The sequence below is a fragment of the Pan troglodytes genome, chromosome 2 (assembly GCF_028858775.2).
Source record: "Pan troglodytes isolate AG18354 chromosome 2, NHGRI_mPanTro3-v2.0_pri, whole genome shotgun sequence".
In the NCBI taxonomy this organism is placed as follows: domain Eukaryota; kingdom Metazoa; phylum Chordata; class Mammalia; order Primates; family Hominidae; genus Pan; species Pan troglodytes.
Window position 1 is genome coordinate 61446992 of NC_086015.1, and position 22644 is coordinate 61469635.

General features: G+C 38.5%; 1 protein-coding gene across 1 annotated transcript in view; it reads right to left on the minus strand.

Moving 5' to 3' along the window:
- DNAH12 (dynein axonemal heavy chain 12) overlaps positions 1–22644 on the minus strand; it is a 262414-nt gene that overhangs the window by 133351 nt on the left and 106419 nt on the right. The window contains exons 28-36 of the mRNA XM_054682010.2: positions 19704–19856; positions 19198–19437; positions 18346–18591; positions 17870–17989; positions 10092–10201; positions 6790–6973; positions 6512–6652; positions 2807–2890; positions 1748–1936 (exon numbers count right to left, since the gene is read on the minus strand). Coding sequence (XP_054537985.1) covers positions 1748–1936; positions 2807–2890; positions 6512–6652; positions 6790–6973; positions 10092–10201; positions 17870–17989; positions 18346–18591; positions 19198–19437; positions 19704–19856 — 1467 coding nt within the window. The remainder of the gene's footprint in view (positions 1–1747; positions 1937–2806; positions 2891–6511; positions 6653–6789; positions 6974–10091; positions 10202–17869; positions 17990–18345; positions 18592–19197; positions 19438–19703; positions 19857–22644) is intronic.

Sequence of the window (22644 nt, forward strand, 5' to 3'; positions counted from 1 at the left end):
AGAAAATCCATTACTCATTACGTGGAAAGGTGAAGCCTATTCTGTATTATTTATAATATATAGCGTTAGAGTTTTAAAACTGTAAGGGACTTTGTCTATTTTCTCTATGAAGACACTATACAGAATCTTCATAAAGTGGAATTGCTCATTTTTTTCTTTTAAATGGCACTTTTTTCTATCCCTAGAACAACATTTTAGGATAAAACTGAGTATCTCTTTCCCCTCTGTATATCAATATATTTATTTATATGTAAGAAGCGAATGTGTGTGTGTGTGTGTGTGTGTGTAGGAGATGGTGGAAATGGTTGAACAATGGTCCCCAAAAAGATATTTCCATGTTCTAACCTGAGGAACATATAAGTGTGATCTTATATGGAAAAAGGTCTCAGAAGAAGCAATTAAGTTAAAAATCTCAGGAGGAAGACATCATTCTGGATTATCTAGTGGGTGCTAAATCCAAGTCTTTGTAACTGTCACATGGAGGAGAGACATGTGGAGTAGAAGGCCATGTGAAGATTGGCTGGATGCAGTTGCTCATGCCTGTAATCCCAGAACTTTGGGAGGCCAAGGTGGGTGGATCAACTGAGGTCAGGAGTTCGAGACCAGCCTGGCCAACATGGAGAAACCATGTCTCCACTAAAAATACAAAAAAAATTAGCTGGGTGTGGTGGCATGTGCCTGTAATCCCAGCTACTCGGGAGGCTAAGGCAGGAGAATTGCTCCAACGTGGGAGACAGAGGTTGCGGAGAACCAAGATCGCTCCACTGCGCTCCAGCCTGGGTGACAGAGCAAGACAGAGCAAGACTCCATCTCAAAAATAAAATAAAATAAAAAGAAGGCCATGTGAAGATCGAAGAAGTTGGAGTTATGTAGCCACAAGCCAAGGAACACCTGAGGCTACCAGAATCTGGACAAGGTAAGAAAAGAGTCTCCCTTAGAGCTTCCAAGGAAGTATAGACCTCTACAAACATCCTGATTTTGGACTTCTGGTCTCCAGAACTGTGAGAGAATCAATTTCTGGTTTTTGGGTGTTTTTTGGTTTTGGGGTTTTTTTTTTTCTGAGACAGAGTCTTGCTCTGTTGCCCAGGCCGGAGTGCAGTGGCGTGATCTCGGCTCACTGCAACCTCCATCTCCTGGGTTCCAGTGATTCTCCTGCCTCAGCCTCCCGAGTAGCTGGGATTACAGGCATGTACCACCATGCCCGGCTAATTTTTGTATCTTTAGTAGAGACAGGGTTTCACCATATTGGCCAGACTAGTCTCAAACTCCTGACTTCAAGTGATCCGCCCACCTCAGCTTCCCACAGTGTGCTGGGATTATAGGAGTGAGCCACCGTGGCTGTAGCTTTAGCCATCAAGTTTGTGGCAATTTGTTATGACAGCCCTGGGAAGCTAATACAATAAGTAAAGTTTTCTCATAAAATACTAAATATTAAATAACTCATAAACTCACTAAATATACATTGAGTTTTTAGAGGCACATATTTAAAATAATTTGAAATATGGAAAGTAATTAGAATTTTTAAAATTTTAGACACTATTGTTGTATACAAATAGTTTAGCTGGAATAAATTCAACCCCTGAGTTATGCAGCTATAACTTAAGCAATATAAAACCAACGGTGGATAGTAAATGCATAAGGACAAACTGGTTTTAGTTATTCATTCTACCAACCACTGTGACTTTAGACTTAGTCAAGTTGAATGGAAACAAAGAAACTTGAATAGGTCAGAGAATTATAGGATTACCTTGCATTTTTTCTTACGCTGGTTTAAAGAGGGTGGTATTAACCAGGCAAAAAGTCCTCTCAGAAGAGCTTGATATTCTGGTTCACACAGAGGTCCTTTCAGTGAATTCAACCAAGAAGACACAAGTGGTTCCCATCCTAACTGTGAAGGCTCCAAATAAATCATACCACAACGACTTACAGTGGCAGGCTAGAGAAAAAAGGCAACTTTTTGCACTGTTGCTTTTATACCAGTGGCACCTGGCAATTATCAACTATTTCTTAGGATGACTTATAAGATCCTTTATAATCTAGCTCCCATCTGCTTCACATAGCTTCACACAGTCTAGACATTCCCCATACAGAAAACTATTTGCAGTTCAGTTCCCCAGATATGTAAAGGCTCCATGTCTTTAAACATTATCTCGATCTGGAAACGCCTAGGATTTCCAAATCCAATCTCCCTGGAGAACTCTTACATCTTCCTCAAAATCAGATCAAACACTCAGTTACCTTCCATGGTGCTCCTCTATCCATCCTCCTCACAGATGCTCACTCCTCTCCACACATTTTTTTTTTTTTTTTTGAGACGGAGTTTCACTCGTTGCCCAGGCTGGAGTGCAATGGTACAATCTCGGCTCACTGCAACCTCCACCTCCTGGGTTCAAGCGATTCTCCTGCCTCAGCCTCCCAAGTAGCTGGGATTACAGGCATGCACCACCACGCCTGGCTAATTGTGTATTTTTAGTAGAGATGGGGTTTCTCCATGTTGGTCAGGCTGGTCTTGAACTTCCCACCTCAGGTGATCTGCCCGCCTCAGCCTCCCAAAGTGCTGGAATTACAGGCGTGAGCCACCGTGCCCAGCCATCCTCTTCACACTCTTAAAGCACTAACATGTAGCTGTGTATTGGGATTATTAACATGCTTCTCATCCTCCCTAAACAAGCATACACTGTGTCTTATTCATCTTTATATTCCTAGTGCCTAACCCATTTTCTGACATATAATAAAAAATACTTATTGGCTAAATTAAAGAATGAAGAAATGAACTAACCACCATTGTATTAAATTATGAACTTACGGATGCCTGGGAAAGGTCCATTGTTTCAAAGATGAGGCTCATTTGGGGGGACATCTGAATGATTTCTCCACTCATAAGGCAAAGCTAAAAGCAATTATTTTTCAAATGTTTATTTTTTAAAATCTCAAGTTTCTCAGATAAAAATTTATACTATGTATAAAATAAAGTAGCTCCTGTGATATAATGGAATAAGAATTAGAATGGAAGCCAGAAAATCTTAATTCTAGGTCTAGCCCTGTTAATTATTAAGTATTTAAGCAAATACTTAACATCTCCGAGTCTCAGTCTCTTCATCTATAAAACAGGGATAATAGTGCTCTTGTAGAATTGTAGGAAGGGGGACTATAAGACAAAGTCCAAAACCTATAAAATCCTATACAAATATCGGCTATTAAGAAAATTAAGTGAAATACTCCTGAATTTATAAAGTGACCATAGACCTTTTTATTAAATTAAAAAATAGAAAATAGAAAATAGCATGCGTACTCTTATACCCAGCTCATAGATTTAATCAATGTTAAGATTTTGCCATATTGCCATTACCTTTTTAAAAAAACAGTTTAAAGAGCATTATAGACATCACATCATGGCATTTCACATTTAAATGCCTATGTTTCCAAAAAATAAGTATATTTTCTATGTAATCACAATAACATTATCACACCTAACAAAATGAATAATTATTTATTATCATCTAATACTCAGTCAATACTCCAATTTCCTCAGTTGTACCAGAAATGTCTTTTCAATGGATTTATTTAAAGCAAAATTCAATCAAAGACTATGCATTGAGTTTTTTATGTCTCCTTGGTCTCTTAATCTAAAACATTTCTTCTTTTATCAAATATGTCAAAAACTGAATTTATCAACTGCTTCCTTTCCCTCAAACTTCTGTCTTGTCTATTATTAAAGCCATCCTATCTCCTCAATCTCTTTGGCTTGCAGCTATGGAATTATCATTAACTTTTAATAGTATTAATAATTATTATTAACTTGATACCTAAATTAATTTTATTACTAAGTCTTTTAAATTCTTGTACATTTAGTTTTCAGTGTTTCCTTTCTGCTTTTACAATCATCACTTTAGTTCCAGTTTTTCCCCTATCTAGTCACATGTCAACAATGAGAAATTTAACATTTGTGGATTCCATTTCCTAGCTGTAAAATAAATGAATGATCTAGAGGTGGATTGTCCAATACGGTAGCTGCTAGCCATATGTGGCTATTTATATTTAATTTTAACTAACTAAAACTAAATAAAATTTAAAATTCAGTTCTTCAACTGCACTAAGCCACACTTCAAATGCTCAGTAGCCACATGTGACTAGTAGCTACCTTCTCAGAGAACACAGATAGTTGCAGTATTGTAAAAAGTTCTACTGGACGTGCTGGTCTAGAATACTTTTAATCTTTGACCAGATTATTTCAGCAAACATCCTCCTAACTCTGCACAAATTTGAAAGGTAGGGTCAGCATTCTCCTCACTGCCCTGTGTTGTTTCCCAACTACTTCTATTCCACCCCCAGTGACAACCCCTGTTTTTACCCTGCCACTCAACAGTACTCAGTGATTCCCTCCTCAATAGCTAAAGTCCTTGGGACATGGCCTAATCTCACTCTCTACTATAACTCTGGCCTGATCCAGTGTTTATAAAGACTGAGAATCTCAACACAGCTGCCCATCAGATCCTTGACCACCTTGCTCCACTCCAGCTGTCCACTTTATGTATCTGGGACCTTCTCTCCAGAAATAATACATAATTCTGAAATATTAAATTCAAGTATCTCAGTCTCTGCCCACAGCCTCCAATCCATCCAGTTATTTCATTCATTGTCTCCTACTACACTTGCTCCTCATTTTCACAAGATTTTCACATCCCTGATGTTTTCACTTCTTTCATTAGGCAGCTTTTGTCCTATGGTCTAATTCTTCTACCATTCTCATGTCAATAACTTTAGAGTCTTACTATATTTCCAGGCCTACAATATTACCTACGCCTAAGCTGCTTAGACTGGTAGAGAGTATCTCACAAAGGCAGACCTTGGTACTACTAATGATAATTTATGGTCTTCCAGTCAATCAGGCTCTCAGTGCTACCCAGAAGTGCTTCTGTGTTTTCCTAGGTAGCTCTCTTTCCCATCTTCCACAAAAGCTAATTTAAGTCTCTTCTTTTATCCTCAATTTTGCAAAGAACCAAGGCCCATCACTTCACGAAGAAAAGAGAAATCATCACAAGGATTTGCCTTCAAATTTCCACAGTCAAATCCATACACTCATCTATAGCTGTCTTTTCATAATTCCCTCTCATGCAGTAAGAGACAATCCATCTACTTGGCTCTGAACCCTTAGACTTCACTCTACAATTAGAATAACCTTCCCGCTTCTTCTCTATTTACTTTCTACCCTAAGCTCAACCAATATTACTGAATGAATGAAAGAAGGAATGTGAATGACTAACCACCTATGATAAAGTACTTCAGTATATCTTTTTTTTTTTTTTTCTGAGATGGAGTCTTGCTCTGTCGCCCAGGTTAGAGTGCAGTGGTGTGATCTCGGTTAACTGCAACCTCTGCCTCCTGGGTTCAAATGATTCTTCTGCCTCAGCCTCCTGAGTATCTCCTGCCTCAGCCTCCTGAGTAGCTGGGATTACAGGCGCGCGCCACCACACCCAGCTAATTTTTTTTTTTTTGTATTTTAGTAGAGACAGGGTTTCACCATGTTGCTCAGGCTGGTCTCGAACTCCTGACCTCAAATGATCCACCTGCCTTAGCCTCCCAAAGTGCTGGGATAACAGGCGTGAGCCACCGCGCCCGGCCTTGAGTGTATCTTTAAATGCTAATTAAATGAGTTTGTTTATTTAGTAGGGCAGTCATTTCATGTAAGTATGGAAATAATTTGTGATATATTCACACACTAGGATACTAATATAGACATAAATAAGTTAACAAAACTGAACTACAGTAATATGAACATCACACATATATTGATTTAAAAAAAACACTGAAGAATATGATTCCAATGTATGAAGTTCAACAGCTGGCAAAACTAATTCATCATAGAAGTCAGAAGAGTGATTATCTCTGGAGGAAGATAAACAAACTAGGAAGGAACATGAGTGAATCTTGTAGGGTATAGGAAATTTCATGTGTCATTTTTTAGGTGATGATTATGTGAGTATACAAACACATTTTAAAAATCATAGAATCTACACTTGAAATTGGTATACATTTTATACCTTATATATGTTGTCTCTCAATTAAAATAAATATTAGAATACTTTCACTTTCTAGTTCTTTTGTATATCTCATAGCACCGAAGGTGATATACTGTATGTAAACGCTGAAGCATTCCATGTTTTCAAAAGGAATTAGGCTTTTGTTATTTTATCCTAAAATACTGAAGTTCTATAAGAAACCATAAGACTGAAGTCACTTAACAACTTATTCTCACCCTAGATTACTATGTCTTCTGGCTAACACAGTAATTTTAATACAATATACTTTCATTCTACAAAAAAAAAAAAAAAAATTAACCCAAGGACTTACTATAGCAGTTTTCATTGAAAAGAGAATTTATAAACCTACTCAACTTGCTGCATCCTTTATTTTTGCATCCTTTATTTTAAATAGAGTCCTAGTTTAGTTGTTGAACACATAAAATTGCTTAATCATGGCTGAATCTGCTTCTCTTTTGATCATGATTTACCTTTTTATTATCATCCAATACTGTGTTCATGCTCTCTATCCACAAAGTGTCAATAGGACCATCAAATACAACCCATTTCCGGTCAGGTGTTTCTGATAAGGCAAATTCTCTAAAAGTGTTAGCCACAATACCATCAGTCCACTGAGGAGGAAAAAAAAGAATTAAAAAGCTCTCCTCATAAAATTAGATTTAGGAGTAAAACTATGAAAATACTTCACATTTCTTGTTTTAACAGGCACTTTCCATAAGAGAGTTGGGAATACTTATATTTAGGTTACCTCATGAGACACTGGGTCAAACTGTCCAAAAAGTTGGCCCATAGTAATAGATTTGGGGTTTACAGTTCTATAAATGACCTTTTCTTCCTCTCCATAGCCATGTTCATTCATTAAAGTTAGCGTATCCGCCAGCACATGCAGAACTTTTGTCTTAGCAGCAAAAGGCTCTCCTACTAACATAAAACTATGAAGGAAGAGAAATAATTATACAATAAGAGTCTTTAAAGAGTTAAATAATTTATATCAGTATATAAAACTTTACCCTGTGATAATTACTACTTATAATTTTTGAAATCATATGAATTTTTCTCAGACATGAAGAAAACATATTTAATTTCTGAACTGATTGACTACAAATCAAATTCTTCACTGTAATATTATTTTCTCCAAAAGGGAATATAATAAACAATCTCCAAATGACAATGAAAACTTATTATCTGTGTACTCTTAAAAAAACTAAACCTGAAGCCCACTAAGGAGAGAACTGGGAAAGATTTATATTCCCAAAGTCTTCACTTGCCATAAAACTATTAGTGTTCTTTACCAACTATTTCTGGATCTCCTCCCTCCTGGCACATATAGGATTTCTGGCCCTCTTGTGGAAAGACTAGGTAACTAGTTCTAACCAACGGGTAATAAATGGAAATGATGGGCATTACTTCCAAGCAGGGATAGGTAATTGCCAGCTAGAGACCTCACAGAGCTCTCTTTTCCCTCTAGCATGGCCGTGACCCACAACGTTGAGGTGGTGCTTACTCTAACAGCCTGGGCCCTGAGTGGTCATGATGAGCAGGGCTGCCCTGGTAACCTACCATATATAAATGAGAAATAAATCTTTGTTTTTTAAATCACTAACATTTGGGTGTTGACGGTTCTTACAGAATATCCTAGCCCATCCTTAATAACAGAAGTTGGTACCTAGAAGAGGGGAGGATATTCTTGCCATAATAATAATAATAATAAAAAACCTAATGTGGCATTGGCTTAAAGGCCAGGTTGTGAGTGACAAATTAACTGGTATCAGAAGCTAAAATATGGACAATTATTGTCATGCAATGAATGATGAAACATTTGGTAAATGTATTCCTTGAGATTACCTGGAAGACAGATAATTACCTAAGGAAATGAGAATTTTAGGTGAAAAGGATGGTAAACAGAATGTTATTAGTATATAATGACAGGTACTGGTTTCATTTTAAAAAGAACCATAACAAAGAAATGAGCCCAGAAAAAAACATGGTCAGTTTGCAAGCAGGAATGAAAGAGGGAGTCCAGAAATTCAGGGACTTCTGGAATTGAATGTATCAAGTTATTCTCATTCGTAATTGGTAAAAGATAAAATTAAGAAAACCTTTAAACAAAAATCTATTAAAACTCAGTTTGGCATCAAGTATCAAATCAAGGGTAGGGTCATTGTATCACATTATTAAAACCTATGAAGGATTAATATGGGCCGGGTGGCTCATACCTGTAATCCCAGCACTTTGGGAGGCCAAGGTGGGCAGATCACTTGAGGTCAGGAGTTCAAGACCAGCTTGGCCAACATGGCAAAACCCTGTCTTTACTAAAAATACCAAAATTAGCTGGGCGTGATGGCATGTCCCTGTAGTCCCAGCTACTCAGGAGGCTGAGGCATGAGAATCACTTGAACCCAGGAGGTGGAGGTTGCAGTGAGCCGAGATCTTGCCACTGCATTCCAGCCTGGGTGATAGACCAAGACTCTGTCTCCAAAAAAAAAAAAAAGAATATAATTCCCAGTAATCATTTCAGGAGAATAAAATGATTCATGAAAAACAGACTAAGATTGTGGCTCCCTCCACAAAGCCTGATAAGGTCAAGGATACTTCAAGGAATTTTAAAAGGTATGGCTTATTAAGGACAGTAGTTACGGATATAGGAACATGGAGCTGTCTAGAATCAAATAGATAAAAAGCTGATTGTTTTTGAGGGAGTTTACTGACCAAAAAAACTGTGAGTCTAGTCTAAAACATAAGTGAATGTTCAAGACTTAAATAATCCTTGGGAACTAGGTGTGGTGGTGTGCACCTGTAGTCCCAGCTACTCGGGAAGCTCAGGAGGGAGGATCACTTGAGCCCTGGAGTTTGAGACCAGCCTGGGCGATATCAACAGACTACATCTCAAAAATACATAATAAATAATATTTAAAATAATCCTTGGGTATTGAATGCATAAGGGTTGATTGTACTATTCCCTCTATTTTTGTATATGTTTAAAAATTTACCTAATGTTTTTGTAACCCTACCTTTAGAAAAAATCGTGACCATTGAGATCCCAACTTTCTACAGGCAAGAAGCAGGCTCAAAACATTTCTCAACTCTCCCAAGAACAGTATTTTCTCTATTGCCCACTTCATATGTGCCCAGAGAAGAAAATGGAAATGGAAAGACCTCTCAGAAGGTTAAACTAAGGCCCAAGAAGAAGAATTAAACTGGAAAGCCCCTCTCAGGTAGCAAAAACCAAGCAGAAGTAGATTCAGATTTTAAGAAAGGTGGCTCTCTAAGTAAATATAAATATATATATACACACACATAACTTACTTATATAACATATATATAACTTTTACTTATATAACTATAAATACAAAATGTCCATAGCCACTTTAATGACACCCTGTATAATAAATCACATATACAAAATGCTTATGGCTCCTTAGATGAGGCCCTTCAAGTGAGAGGTCCTGAAGTTTAAACTCTATTAGTTTCACAATCAATCCATCTCTAGAACTGGGGCCCTCACATGACCAGCTGGATTTCAGAATTGTCACATTACAGTGTTGGCTGTGTCTTCTATTCTTCAGTTTCTGAATGGGAGTGTTTGCTCTGGTAACCCTGTTCTGATAAGCCCACTATTGTGCACTGAGTTTGTGGAGAAAAGATAACTTGTCTTTCTAGGTTGTAGGTCTCTGGATCAAGAGGAACAACTTCCAGGTATGATACAAAGGCTATCATGCATCGTCACCTAGGGATCCTGAACTTTGAGTCTGGTTCATTTATTGATTAGAACTTTTAGGTGCCTCCCTGGGAAGGGAAGAGTGTGTTTTTATGCAAATGGTGGTATTTATTAGTACTAGGTCACTGAATGAGCACTTCTTACCAACCCTCGTTGGACATGTAGTATGAGAAATAAACCTTTGCCTTTTAAGCCACTGGGGGGCCAGGGGGTGGGCGGGGGTTGCTCTCAACTCACCTAATCAGTTTGCCAAGTCTTTGGTTCATAGATTTTAGTTGTTTTACCAGCTTAATTAAGAAATAACATCTAACTATATCAATATATAATCTTACCCATGTCTAACAATCATCATTTCATATGTTTGAATTATTTTTTCAAGAAAAAATTTAACAGGCTGAAGATTATGTACATTGCAGGCTTCATGAGCACATTCCAAAAATTCCTGAAATAAAAAAAAGTAATGCATTTCTACAACACAATATTATAAATGTCATATCTGTCTTATAAGTGTAGATTTTAAATTTACTAGTTAAAAAAACCTATCATCATTGTTTATTATTTCTTAAAACTTTATTATCTTTTCAAATCAAGAGGAGAAACATAGACTCAAAATACTTTTAATGTATTAGTCTTCCCTATTGTAAGTTATGAATGATCATAGCATGATAATACTGGGTGTATGCTGCATGAAAATAACTCCTTTTAATAGTGTTTCCCAGAATTTCACTTTTGGTTAGGATATAGAAAGACCTGTCAGACAATCCTGCACACTGTAGTAACCAGAAATAAACAAATAAGTTTTTTAAAATTATAAAAAATTTAAACACATAGAAGTACTTTGGATGCAAATAAATATATAAAAGAACTCAGTTTCAGAAAGGGATGATGAGCCTTTCCTAGGTAAGAACAAAGCAACAGCTGTTTTCACCCTAGGGACATTTTCTAAGTCTGGACTTGGTGGATTATCGGATTGGGCCTGCTATAGACAGAAGGACTTAGCCAAAGTAGGAAGAAACCAATAGAGATTTTAATGGTTGTGTGGGCTTATGTGACAGATTTGAATTTGGAGAAGCCCAAATGCCAAGCTGGTTCTTCCGAACATCCATGCTTTTGCTCAGCATGTAATGACACAAGAGACCAAGGGCTTGGCTGGAAAGACACACAGAGAGATTTCTTTAGTCTCAGAATGCTTAGATCCCAAAATCCTACTACAGGGAAGGGCCAATCATATGGCAGGACAATTCTTACTCAGAAGACATTTGAAGCCAGAAGTAAACTACAGCTCAGTAATGCTGCAACAAAACTCTGACTTAGGTCAACACTCAACTGAATTGATTAGCAATGCAACCTAGCTACCCGAAATAGGGAAAAATCTCATGATTTTTCTGCAGGAAAATAATACCACCTGGCCGGGTGCGGTGGCTCATGCCTGTAATCCCAGCACTTTGGGAGGCCAAGGCGGGTGGATCACCTGAAGTCAGGAGTTCAAGACCAGCCCGCCCAACATGGCAAAATCCTATCTCTACTAAACATACAAAAAATCAGCCAGGCGTGGTGGCGGGCACCTGTAATCCCAGCTACTCAGGAGGCTGAGGCAGGAGAATCACTTGAACCCGGGAGGTGGAGCTTGCAGTGAGCCAAGATCGCACCACTGCACTCCAGCCTGGGCAACAAGAGCGAAACTTCGTCTCAACAACAAAAAACAAACAAACAAAAACAAAACAAAACAAAACATCGTAGCCTGTATAATTATTTTATACCCATTGTTTAACATACAATCAAAACTTAAGGTTGGACGTCCTAGCCAGAACAATCAGGCAAGAGAAAGAAATAAAAGGCATCCAAATAGAAAAAGAAGAAGTCAAACTGTCTTCTCTGACAATATGATTCTACACCTAGAAAACCCTAAAGACTCTGCCAAAAGGCTCCTGAAACTGATAAATGACTATGGTGAAGTTTCAGGAACAAAATCAATGTACAAAAATCAGTAGCATTTCCACACACCAATAACGTTCAAGCTGAAAGTTATATCAAGAATGCAATCCGGCCGGGCGCGGTGGCTCACGTCTGTAATCTCAGCACTTTGGGAGGCCGAGGTGGGTGGATCATTTGAGGTGAGAGGTTCAAGACCAGCCTGGCCAACATGGTGAAACCCCATCTCTACTAAAAATACAAAACTATCTGGGCAGTAGTGGCACGCACCTGTAATCCCAGCTACTTGGGAGGCTGCAGTAAGCAGAGATTGTGCCACTGCACTCCAGTCTGGGCAACAGAGTGAAACTCTCTCAGACAAAAAAAAAAAAAAAACGGAAAGCAACTCCATTTACAATAAACATACACACACACATACACACACACAGTAGGAATATATCTAACCAAAGAGATAAAGATCTCTACAAGGAGAACTACAAAACACTGCTGAAAGAAATCATAGATGACACAAATGGAAAAACATCCCATGCTCACGGATTGGAAGGGAAGAATGAATATTGTTAAAATGGCCATGCTGCTCAATGCAATCTACGGATTCAATGCTATTCCTATCAAGCTACCAAGATTACTTTTCACAGAACTAGAAAAAAATTATTCTAAAATTCAGATGGAACCAAAAAGGAGCCTGAATAGCCAAAGCAATCCTAAGCAAAAAGAACAAAGCCAGAGGAATCACATTACCCAACTTCAAACTATAAGATTACAGTAACCAAAACTGTATGGTACTGGTACAAAAATAGTGACACAGACCAATAGAATGACTAGAAACCCAAAAATAAAGCTGCACACCTACAGCCACCTGATCTTCAACAAAGTGGACAAAAGCGATGGAGAAAAGACTCCCTATTCAATCCATAGTGCTAGGATGGCTTGTTAGCCATATATAGAAGAATTATTGGACCCCTACCTTTCACCATATACAAAAATTAACTCAATATGGACTGAAAAGTTAAGATCTCAAACTGTAAGAATCCTAGAAGAAAACCTAGGAATCACCATTCTGGACACTGGCCTTGGGAAGGAATTTATGACTAAGTCCTCAAAAGCAATCGCTACAAAAACAAAAACTGACAAGTGGGACCTATTTAAACTACAGAGCTTCTGCATGGCAAAAGAAACTATCAACAGAAAAAACAACCGACAGGATGGGAGAAAATATTCACAAATTATGCATCCAGCAAAGGTCTAATATCCAGAATTGATAAGGAACTTAAACAATTGAACAGGAAAAAAAAAATTTAAAAACGGGCAAAGGATATGAACAGATGCTTCTCAAAAGACATGCAAGCAGCCAACAAATATATGAAAAAATGTTCAACATCACTAATCGTCAGAGAAATGCAAATCAAAAATACAATGAGATACCATCTCATACAAGTCAGAATGGCTATTACTAAAAAGTTAAGAACAACAGATGCTGGCAAGCCTGCAGAGAAAAGGGAATACTCATATGCTGTTGGTAGGAATGCAAATTAGTTCAGTCACCGTGGAAAGCAGTTTAGAGATTTCTCAAAAAACTTAAAACAGAACTACCATTTGACCCAGCAATCCCATTACTGGGTATATATCCAAAAGAAAATAAATTGTTCTACCAAAGAGACACATGCATGCATTATGTTTACCACAGCACTATTCACAATAGCAAAGACATGGAATCAACCTAGGTGCCCATCAACAGTAGATTGAATAAAGCAAATGTACATATATACCATGGAATACTATGCAGCCATAAAAAAGAACAAAATCATGTCCTTTGCAGCAACATGGATATAGCTGGAGGCCACTCTCCTAAGCAAATTCACACAGGAACAGGAAACCAAATACTGCATGTTCTCACTTATAAGTGGTAGGCAAACACTGGGTACTCATGAACATAATAATGGCAACAACAGACACTGGGGACTACTAAGGGGAAGAGAGAGGGAGGGGAACAAGGGCTGAAAAACTAACTATTGGGTACTATGCTCAGTACCTGGGTGATGGTATCAATAATACCTCAAACTTCAGCATCATGATTATGCCCATGAAACAAACCTGCACATGTACCCCTTGAATCTAAAAGTTGAAATTCCTTTAAAAATAAGTAAATAGGCCAGGAGTGGTGGCTCATGCCTGTAATCCCAGCACTTTGGGAGGCCAAGGTGAGTGGATGGGTTGAGCCCAGCAGTTCAAGACCAGCCTGAGCAACATAACAAGACCTCCTCTCTACTAAAAATACAAAAAAATTAGCCAGGTGTGGTGGTACATTCCTGTAGTCCCAGCTACTCAGAAGGCTGATGTAGGAGGATTGCTTGAGCCCAGGAGTTGGAGGCTGCAGTGAGCCATGATTGCACTGCTGTACTCCAGCCTGGGTAACAGAGCAAGACCCTAACTCTAAATAGTCACTTCATAACAGAACCAAAAAAATAATGAAGTCATGAGAAATAGCTGATGACCAAGAGAAAAAACAGTAAACAAAACAAACTCATAGATGACCCAGATGTCATAATTAACAGATAAGAACTTGACAATACATTTACAAAGTATAAAAAGAATAGATTATAAGATAGAAAAAATAGAGGAAAAAATATAGAATTTTAGCAGAAAAGAAAACTCTCTAAAAAGAACCAATTGGACACACTAGAACTAAAAAAATCAAAATATGTGAAATTAAGAATTCATTGAATGGGCTTATCAGCAAACTGGACAAAGCCAAAGAAAGAACCACTAACCTTGAAGATAGGTCAATTAGAAAGTATCCAAACTACAGAGAGAAAGTAATGAAAAACAAAAGAGAAAAAAAGAGGCATGAGAGACACATGAAACTATATAGAATGGTCTAATATACATGTCACTGAAGTTCCGGAAGGAGAGAGGAGAAAAAATTAAGGCATAAAAACATATAAAAAGATAATTACTGAATATTTTCTGGCTGTGTACAGTGGCTCATGCCTGTAATCACAGCTCTTTAGGAGGCTGCTTGAGCCCAGAGCTTGATACCAACCTAAGCAACAAAGTAAAACCTTGTCTCTATGAAAAATAAAATAATTAGTTGGGTGTGATGGCACGCGCCCGTAGTCCCAGCTACTTGGGAGGCTGAGATGGGAGGATTGCTTGAGCCCAGGAGGTTGACAATGCAGTGAGCTATGATCACGCCACTGCACTCCAGCCTCGGCAAAAGTGAGACCCTGTCTCTAAAAAAAGAAAAGAAAAAGAAAATTTTCTGGCAAAACACATCAACACACAGATTCAAGCAGCATAGCAAATCCCAGGCAATAAAGTACAAAACAAAACTAGGCACATAGTCAAACTGCTCAAAACCAAAAAAGAAAAAGAAAAAATATTAAAACAGCCAGAGGAGTATAAATAAGAAAAATGCCTGACTTCTACGCACAACACTGAAAGGCAGCAGTCAATGAAATAACATCTTTAAATGCTGGGGGCAGGGTGGGGTGGGGAGGAGACACCTTGCCAATCTAGAATTCTATATCTGTGAAAATATTCTTCAGAAATAAAGATTAAATAAAGACATTTTCAGACAGACAAAAGGTGAGGGAATTTGTTGCCAGAAGACCCATATACACACAAATACTAAAGGAAGTTTTTTAGGTTAAAAATAAAAAATCCCAAATGAAAACATATATCTGCTGGAAAGAATAAAAGCACTAGAAAGGGTAGCGTAAGAGGCTTTTTTTTTTTCAAATACAATACTTAAAGCAGAAAATAATAACAATGTATTGTGGTGTTTACAAAATATATAGAAGTAAAATATATGACAACAATAGCACAATGGGCAGGAGTGAGTGGATAATGAAACTATACCATTTAAGGTGCTTATATTTTTTGTCAACTGGTAAAATACTAACTGTAAAGTTGTAATAAGCCAAGGATATATACTGCAACCTGTGGAGTGACCACTAAGGTAAAACTATAAAGCCAATAGAGAAGATAAAATGGAGTGATTACCATTTTTTGAAATCCAAAAGAAGTCAGTAAAACAAATACAGAACCCATTAAAAAGCAAGATGGCAATTTAGTACTATTTTTCCAACTGGAATCTACGCATTTATTGCTGTATTCATAAGAGTACATAAGAGTTCTTCAAGAAAATATTAAAATTTTGTGTTTTCATTTTGGTGTTTAAAAATCATATTAGCATATTCTGAATCATCTTGATAGTCACCTTAACCTGCCATAAAATGCATATTAGTATTTGAGCATAAGAATTTAAAAAACAGACAAAAAAATAAAGATGCCTTTAAGTTAAGTGATCTCTTAATGATTTGACAGCTCAAACAAAAAGATTTTGCAGTCATATCGTAAAGACATGGAAGAATTGAATCATCACTTGGCAAAAGGTGGTTTATGAACGCTGAACTCAAGAGAATCTTCACTGTACATTTCACAATAGAAATTCCCATAAAGTAACAAGTTACTTTCAGCCACATATTACCTATTAATTGCGTTAAATTGAATTTGAGATTGTTTTGTTTGTAATGTTATTTTATTTATTATTTTTATTTTAAGATGGAGTCTTGCTCTGTCGCACAGGCTGGAGTGCAATGGCGCAATCTCGGCTCACTGCAACCTCCGCCTCCCGGGTTCAAGCAATTCTCCTGTCTCAGCCTTCCAAGAAGCTGGGACTACAGGCGTGCACCACCATGCCCCGCTAATTTTTGTATTTTTAGTAGAGACAGGGTTTCACCATGTTGGCCAGGCTGGTCTCAAACTCCTGATCCCAGGTGATCCACCTGCCTCGGCCTCCCAAAGTGCTGGGATTATAGGTGTGAGCCACCATGCCTGGCTTGTAATTAATTTTAAATTATATTCTGGTTTTCTATAACGGCTATAAGCAGCAGTTAAGTATATACATATTTAAGCTTCATTATAATATGTATAATTTACATGAAGTTGGAAATGCGAGTAGTTTGTGTCTTATTTTTGTTATTTTAAATTTTTAATTGACAAATATTTTTATATATTTAAGGTGCAACATGATGATTTGATAAACATATACATTATATAATGATCACCACAATCTAATTAACATATCCATCACTACCCGTAGTTACCATGTGTGTTTGTGTTAAGGACTGTTTCCTTTAAAAAAAAATAAAAATGAGTCTATTAAGTAAATTTGAGAAACAAAGCCTTATTATGTTACCTATAGGATGTTTTACTACTTTCATTTCTATCTAATAAAATACACAATATAAAAAAATATATATAAAAATATATATATAAAATGAAATACACAATAGTATTTAGTATGCAATACTATATATTACACAATAGTGTAATACACTATTACAGTATGTATACTAATATTATAAATCACAAGATAGAAAATAAAATATTTTTTCTCAGCCAGGCACAGTGGCTCACACCTGTGATCCCAGCACTTTGGGAGGCCAAGTCTGGCAGATCACCTGAGGCTGGGAGTTCAAGACCAGCCTGCCCAACATGGAGAAACCCCATCTCTACTAAAAATACAATTAGCTGGGCGTGGTGGCGCTTGCCTGTAATCCCAGCTACTTGGGAGGCTGAGGCAGGAGACCAGGTTGAACCTGGGAGGCAGAGCTTGCAGTGGGCTGCGATCGCACCATTGCACTCCAGCCTGGGCAACAAGAGCAAAACTCTGTCTCAAAAAATAATAATTATTATAATAAAATAAAATAATAATACTTATTCTCTTACAAAGAACATTACTTCTTTTTTTAATTTTTATTTTTTTTTTGAGACAGAGTCTTGCTCTGTGGACAAGGCTGGAGTGCAGTAGTGGGACACCACCATGCCTGGCTAATTTTTTGTATTTTTAGTGGAGACAGGGTTTCACCATATTGGCCAGGTTGGTCTCAAACTCCTGACCTCAGGTGATCCACCCATCTCAGCCTCCCAGAGTCCAGGATTACAGGTGTGAAACACCGTGCCTGGCCTGTTTAACCTGAATCTTGACAGGTTAACCCTGGTATCATATAATATGAAAGTACCCAAATTTACTTATTGTTATTAACTAAAGTGGACAAAATAGGGGATTTTCCTCAAAACAGAATTTCACACATTAATAAATCTTGGTAAACAATTGAGTCATCGGATGAATTTATTATGCCGAATAAGTCATTCTCATGGGTTTACTTACGTGATAGTCAGCTTCAGGAAGTTTAATACCAGGAAATAAGTCACTAGTTATTCCATTAAATAAAGGTATATCATGTGATAAAAACTTTGGTTCATTTACATCTTTAATTGATCGAAGAAGCTAAAATTACCCAAAAAGTACAATGTAAGTTAGTTGCCAGCAATTGCAACCCTACTTCTCCCTCCCCTCCCAGCCCCGGCCTGCCCCACACCACCCCCTTGGCTAAAAGTCAAAGTTTATTTTACATTGCTGTATGGAATCCCTATAATAAAAAGTCAATGCTATGCTTATCAAACTAAAAAGTCTTTGTATTCATATGAAGTATAACAATATAACCCAAAAAACCATCATTTCAACCTCATATGAAAAGACAAAGCTCAACCCTCTCAAGTGCCTATTTGTAGTTCCTGATTAACCTCACTAAAGAAAATTATCTTTCTACTGAAACTTTCCCAATGTGTATATTTAATACTTACAAGTATATCTTCATTTTCATTTGGGTATTTTAGTTTTAGATTGCCAGCAGCCACTAAAACAGCTTTTACTGCTCGCATTCCATAGTCATAATGAAATTGCGATGAGAGCTGCTCTGAGCAAAGCCTATAGGTCATTACTATTTTCACAGACAGAGGTCTTGCATTCAAAAATCCGTAAGAGTAGAGGGAGATTTCTGCTATAAGCGCATAGTTTGGAACCATCATAGCCACTGTTCTAAAAAGAACCTGAAGTATAAAATAAATGAAATATATTACGTACATAAATGAAGCTGTTTTTAAGCTGAGCATAAGTATTCAAAGGTGTGGTGTTGTCAAGTTTATTCTCCAAATGCAGCACCTTTTTCTAAACTCTAATTTTTTTTCAGTAGTACTTTTAATATTTTTATGCAGTTAGTATTTTTTTGGATGTTTAAAAAAGTTTTGGGAGGGAAATTACAATTTTATGGAAAAAAATTATTTTGAATGGATTATGCTGGGTTTTTTTAATTCACGAACTTACACTCTTAAAAAATATTGGCTGGGTACAGTGGCTCATGCCTGTAATCCCAGCACTTTGGGAGGCTGAGGCGGGCGAATCATGAGGTCAGGAGATCGAGATCATCCTGGCTAACATGGTAAAACCCCGTCTTTACTAAAAATACAAAAAATTAGCCAGGTGTAGTGGCGTGTGCCTCTAGTCCCAGCTACTCGGGAGACTGAGGCAAGAGAATCGCTTGAACCCGGGAGGTGGAGGTTGCAGTGAGCCAAGATCGCGCCACTGCACTCCGGCCTGGGCAATAGAGTGAGACCGTCTCAAAAACATAAAATAAATAAATAAATAAATAATATTACCTTAAGATTGTCCGGCAATTCAGAGCGTCCTGCATAGCCAGGATTCATGGTAATAGCTACAAAACAATTCGGATTGAGCTTAAGTTCTGTCCCTTCAAAAACAAACACAACCAACTTCTGTTGAATAGCTCTCTGAATGCAAAGGATCTGTTGAGCTACCACTGACAACACTTCCAACTCAATTCGATTGAATTCATCAAAGCAAGCCCAAGCACCAGAAGAAGCCAATCCTTTAAAAAACTAAGGACAAAGAAAAAGGAAAGTGATTTTTTTCTCAGGAAAGGATATCATCTCTTAAAACAAATATCTAATATTTTAAGTCAGAATTGAAAGTTAAATTGTAAAAGTTCCAAGGATAAAAACAATGTCTTTACTCCTAAAATGAAAGTCCAAGTAATATTCAAACCACATTCATATGTTTAAACATGAGTTTGCTTCCATTTATCCAATTAGACCTAGCTGTAAGTTTGTAACATTTAATATTATTGATTCAGCAATTTAACTACCTTTCCCATTGCTAGATAATCTAGCCCATCAGAACAGTTGAACACCACACACTGTACAGCAAGAGCTTTAGCCAAGTCCTTGGTGGTTTCGGTTTTTCCTGTGCCTGCTGGCCCCTCTGGAGCACCTCCAAGGTTTAAATAGAAAGCACCTATCTGAAATGAAAAATACATGTGAAAAGAAATCCATGCTTAAATTTAAAAAAACAACAGACACTTGTTTACCAAATGGATTTAGCCTGTTCTGTAGCTTCAGAGAAGCCATTATATAATTACATTGCTTAATTTTTAGCCCAAATTTTTCTAGCTGTATGAAGAGAAAGCATTTTAAAACGTTCAAAAAAGTGAAAATGTATCAAAACTTGTCTTCTGACACTTTCATAGGTATCCCATTTGTTTTTAAAAACAATCTAGCCTTATGGGGGTAAAATTAGTTCAGGAAGGTTTTAATTAGAAGTGTTTGTGGAGATGGTTGTGGAGGACAATAATGACACATTCTAGATGGCTCACTGCAAAGGGGGTAAAACACCAGAAAGTGAGAGCTATAAATGGCACCCATCATTGGGAAAAGAAACAGATGACCTATTATATAATTTTGTCTATGCTTTGCCTGGCTATTGCCTTTTACTCTTGGTATGTTCTCCATTTTCTACATTCCCATAAAACTGCTCTATGCTTCTCTTACCGGTAGTATCACTTTCTACCTTGTATTATACTTAATTACGTACATTCTTTTTTCTCATCAATTAAAGTGCTTAATGACAATATCAGCAGTATTTGAATTATTCCTGGGTCCCCACAATGACTGGAATAGTGGCTGGAAATTTTTAGAAACATAAATTACAGTCAGCTCTAACTATGGAGTCTGTTTCACGGGAGTTTCAATTTTAACTTCTTTTAGAAAAAGTACGGCTAAGTGACCAAGGCTGTGCATGTAAGGGGGGCAGGGGGAATAAGCGAACTCTGCAGTTTGCTCTTAATTTTGCTATGAACCTAAAACTGCTCAAAAAAAGGTCTACCTTTAAAAATAAGTAAACCACAAAATGATAAATATTTTTACTTTATTTTTACTTTATTTTAAAAATCCAAGAGAGACAGCTAGTGTAAAAAATGCAGTATCAGTGATAGTTCACCCATTTTATTTTATTTTTTGAGACCGGGTCTTGCTCTATTACCCAGGCTGGAGCACAGTGGTGAGATCTTGACTAGGTGCCCCTCTGCCTCCTGGGCTCAAGCAACCCTCCCACTTCAGCCTCCCGAGTAGCGAGGACTATAGGTGTATGCCACCACACTCAGTTTATTTTTTGTATTTTTAGTAGAGAAGAGGACTCACTGTGTTGCCCAAGCTGGTCTCAAACTCCTGAGCTCAAGCCATCCTCCTGCCTTAGTCTCCCGAAGTCCTGGGATTATAGGCATGAGCTACCACACCTGGCCAACCTATTTTAAATTTATAATGGATGCCATATTGTTAATGCCCATTAACTTGATTGCTGAAAACCTCGGGCTCTTCCTTTTCAATTTTAAGAAAATGTTCACAAACATGTTCCTTTTAGTATGAATAATAAATATACTATTGTGTCCAGAATTGGTGGGTGCTTGGTCTCACTGACTTCAAGAATGAAGCCGCGGACCCTCGCGGTGAGTCTTACAGCTCTTAAGGTGGCGCATCCAGAGTTTGTTCCTTCTGATGGTCGGATGTGTTCGGAGTTTCTTCCTTCTGGTGGGTTCGTGGTCTCGCTGGCTCAGGAGTGAAGCTGCAGACCTTCACAGTGAGTGTTACAGCTCTTAAGGCAGCAGGTCTGGACTTGTTCGTTCCTCCTGGTGGGCTTGTGCTGTCACTGGCTTCAGGAGAGAAGCTGCAGACCTTTGCGGTGAGTATTAAAGCTCTTAACGCCGCAGCACGTCTGGAGTTGTTCGTTCCTCCCAGGGGGCTCGTGGTCTCGCTGGCTTCAGGAGTGAAGCTGTAGATCTTCGCAGTGAGTGTTACAGCTCAGTGGACCCAAAGAGTGAGCAGTAGCAAGATTTATTGCAAAGAGCCAAAGAACAAAGCTTCCACAGCGTGGAATAGGACCCGAGCAGGTTGCCAATGCTGGCTCGGGCAGCCTGCTTTTATTCTCTTATCTGGCCCCACCCACATCCTGCCGATTGGTAGAGCGAGTGGCCTGTTTTGACAGGGTGCTGATTGGTGCATTTACAATCCCTGAGCTAGATACAAAGGTTCTCCACGTCCCCATCAGATTAGTTAGATACAGAGTATGGACACAAAGGTTCTCCAAGGCCCCACCAGAGTAGCTAGATACAGAGTGTCGACTGGTGCACTCACAAACCTTGAGCTAAACACAGGGTGCTGATTGGTGTGTTTACAAACCTTGAGCTAGATACAGAGTGCCGATTGGTGTATTTACAATCCCTGAGCTAGACATAAAGGTTCTCCAAGGCCCCACCAGAGCAGCTAGATACAGAGTGTCGATTGGTGCACTCACAAACCTTGAGCTAAACACAGGGTGCTGATTGGTGTATTTACCATCCCTGAGCTAGACATAAAGACTCTCCACGTCCCCACCAGACTCAGGAGCCCGGCTGGCTTCACCTAGTGGATCCCACACTGGGGCTGCAGGTGGAGCTGCCTGCCAGTCCCACGCCGTGCACTCGCACTCCTCAGCCCTTGGGTGGTCAATGGGACTGGGCGCCGTGGAGCAGGGGGTGGTGCTCCTCAGGGAGGCTCCGGCCGCACAGGAGCCCATGGAGCAGGTGGGAGGCTCAGGCATGGCAGGCTACAGGTCCCGAGCCATGCCCGGCGGGAAGGCAGCTAAGGCCCGGTGAGAAATCGAGCGCAGCACTGGTGGGCTGCCACTGCTGGGGGACCCAGTACACCCTCCACAGCCACTGGCCCAGGTGCTAAGTCCCTCATTGCCCGGGGCCGGCAGGGCTGGCCGGCTGCTCC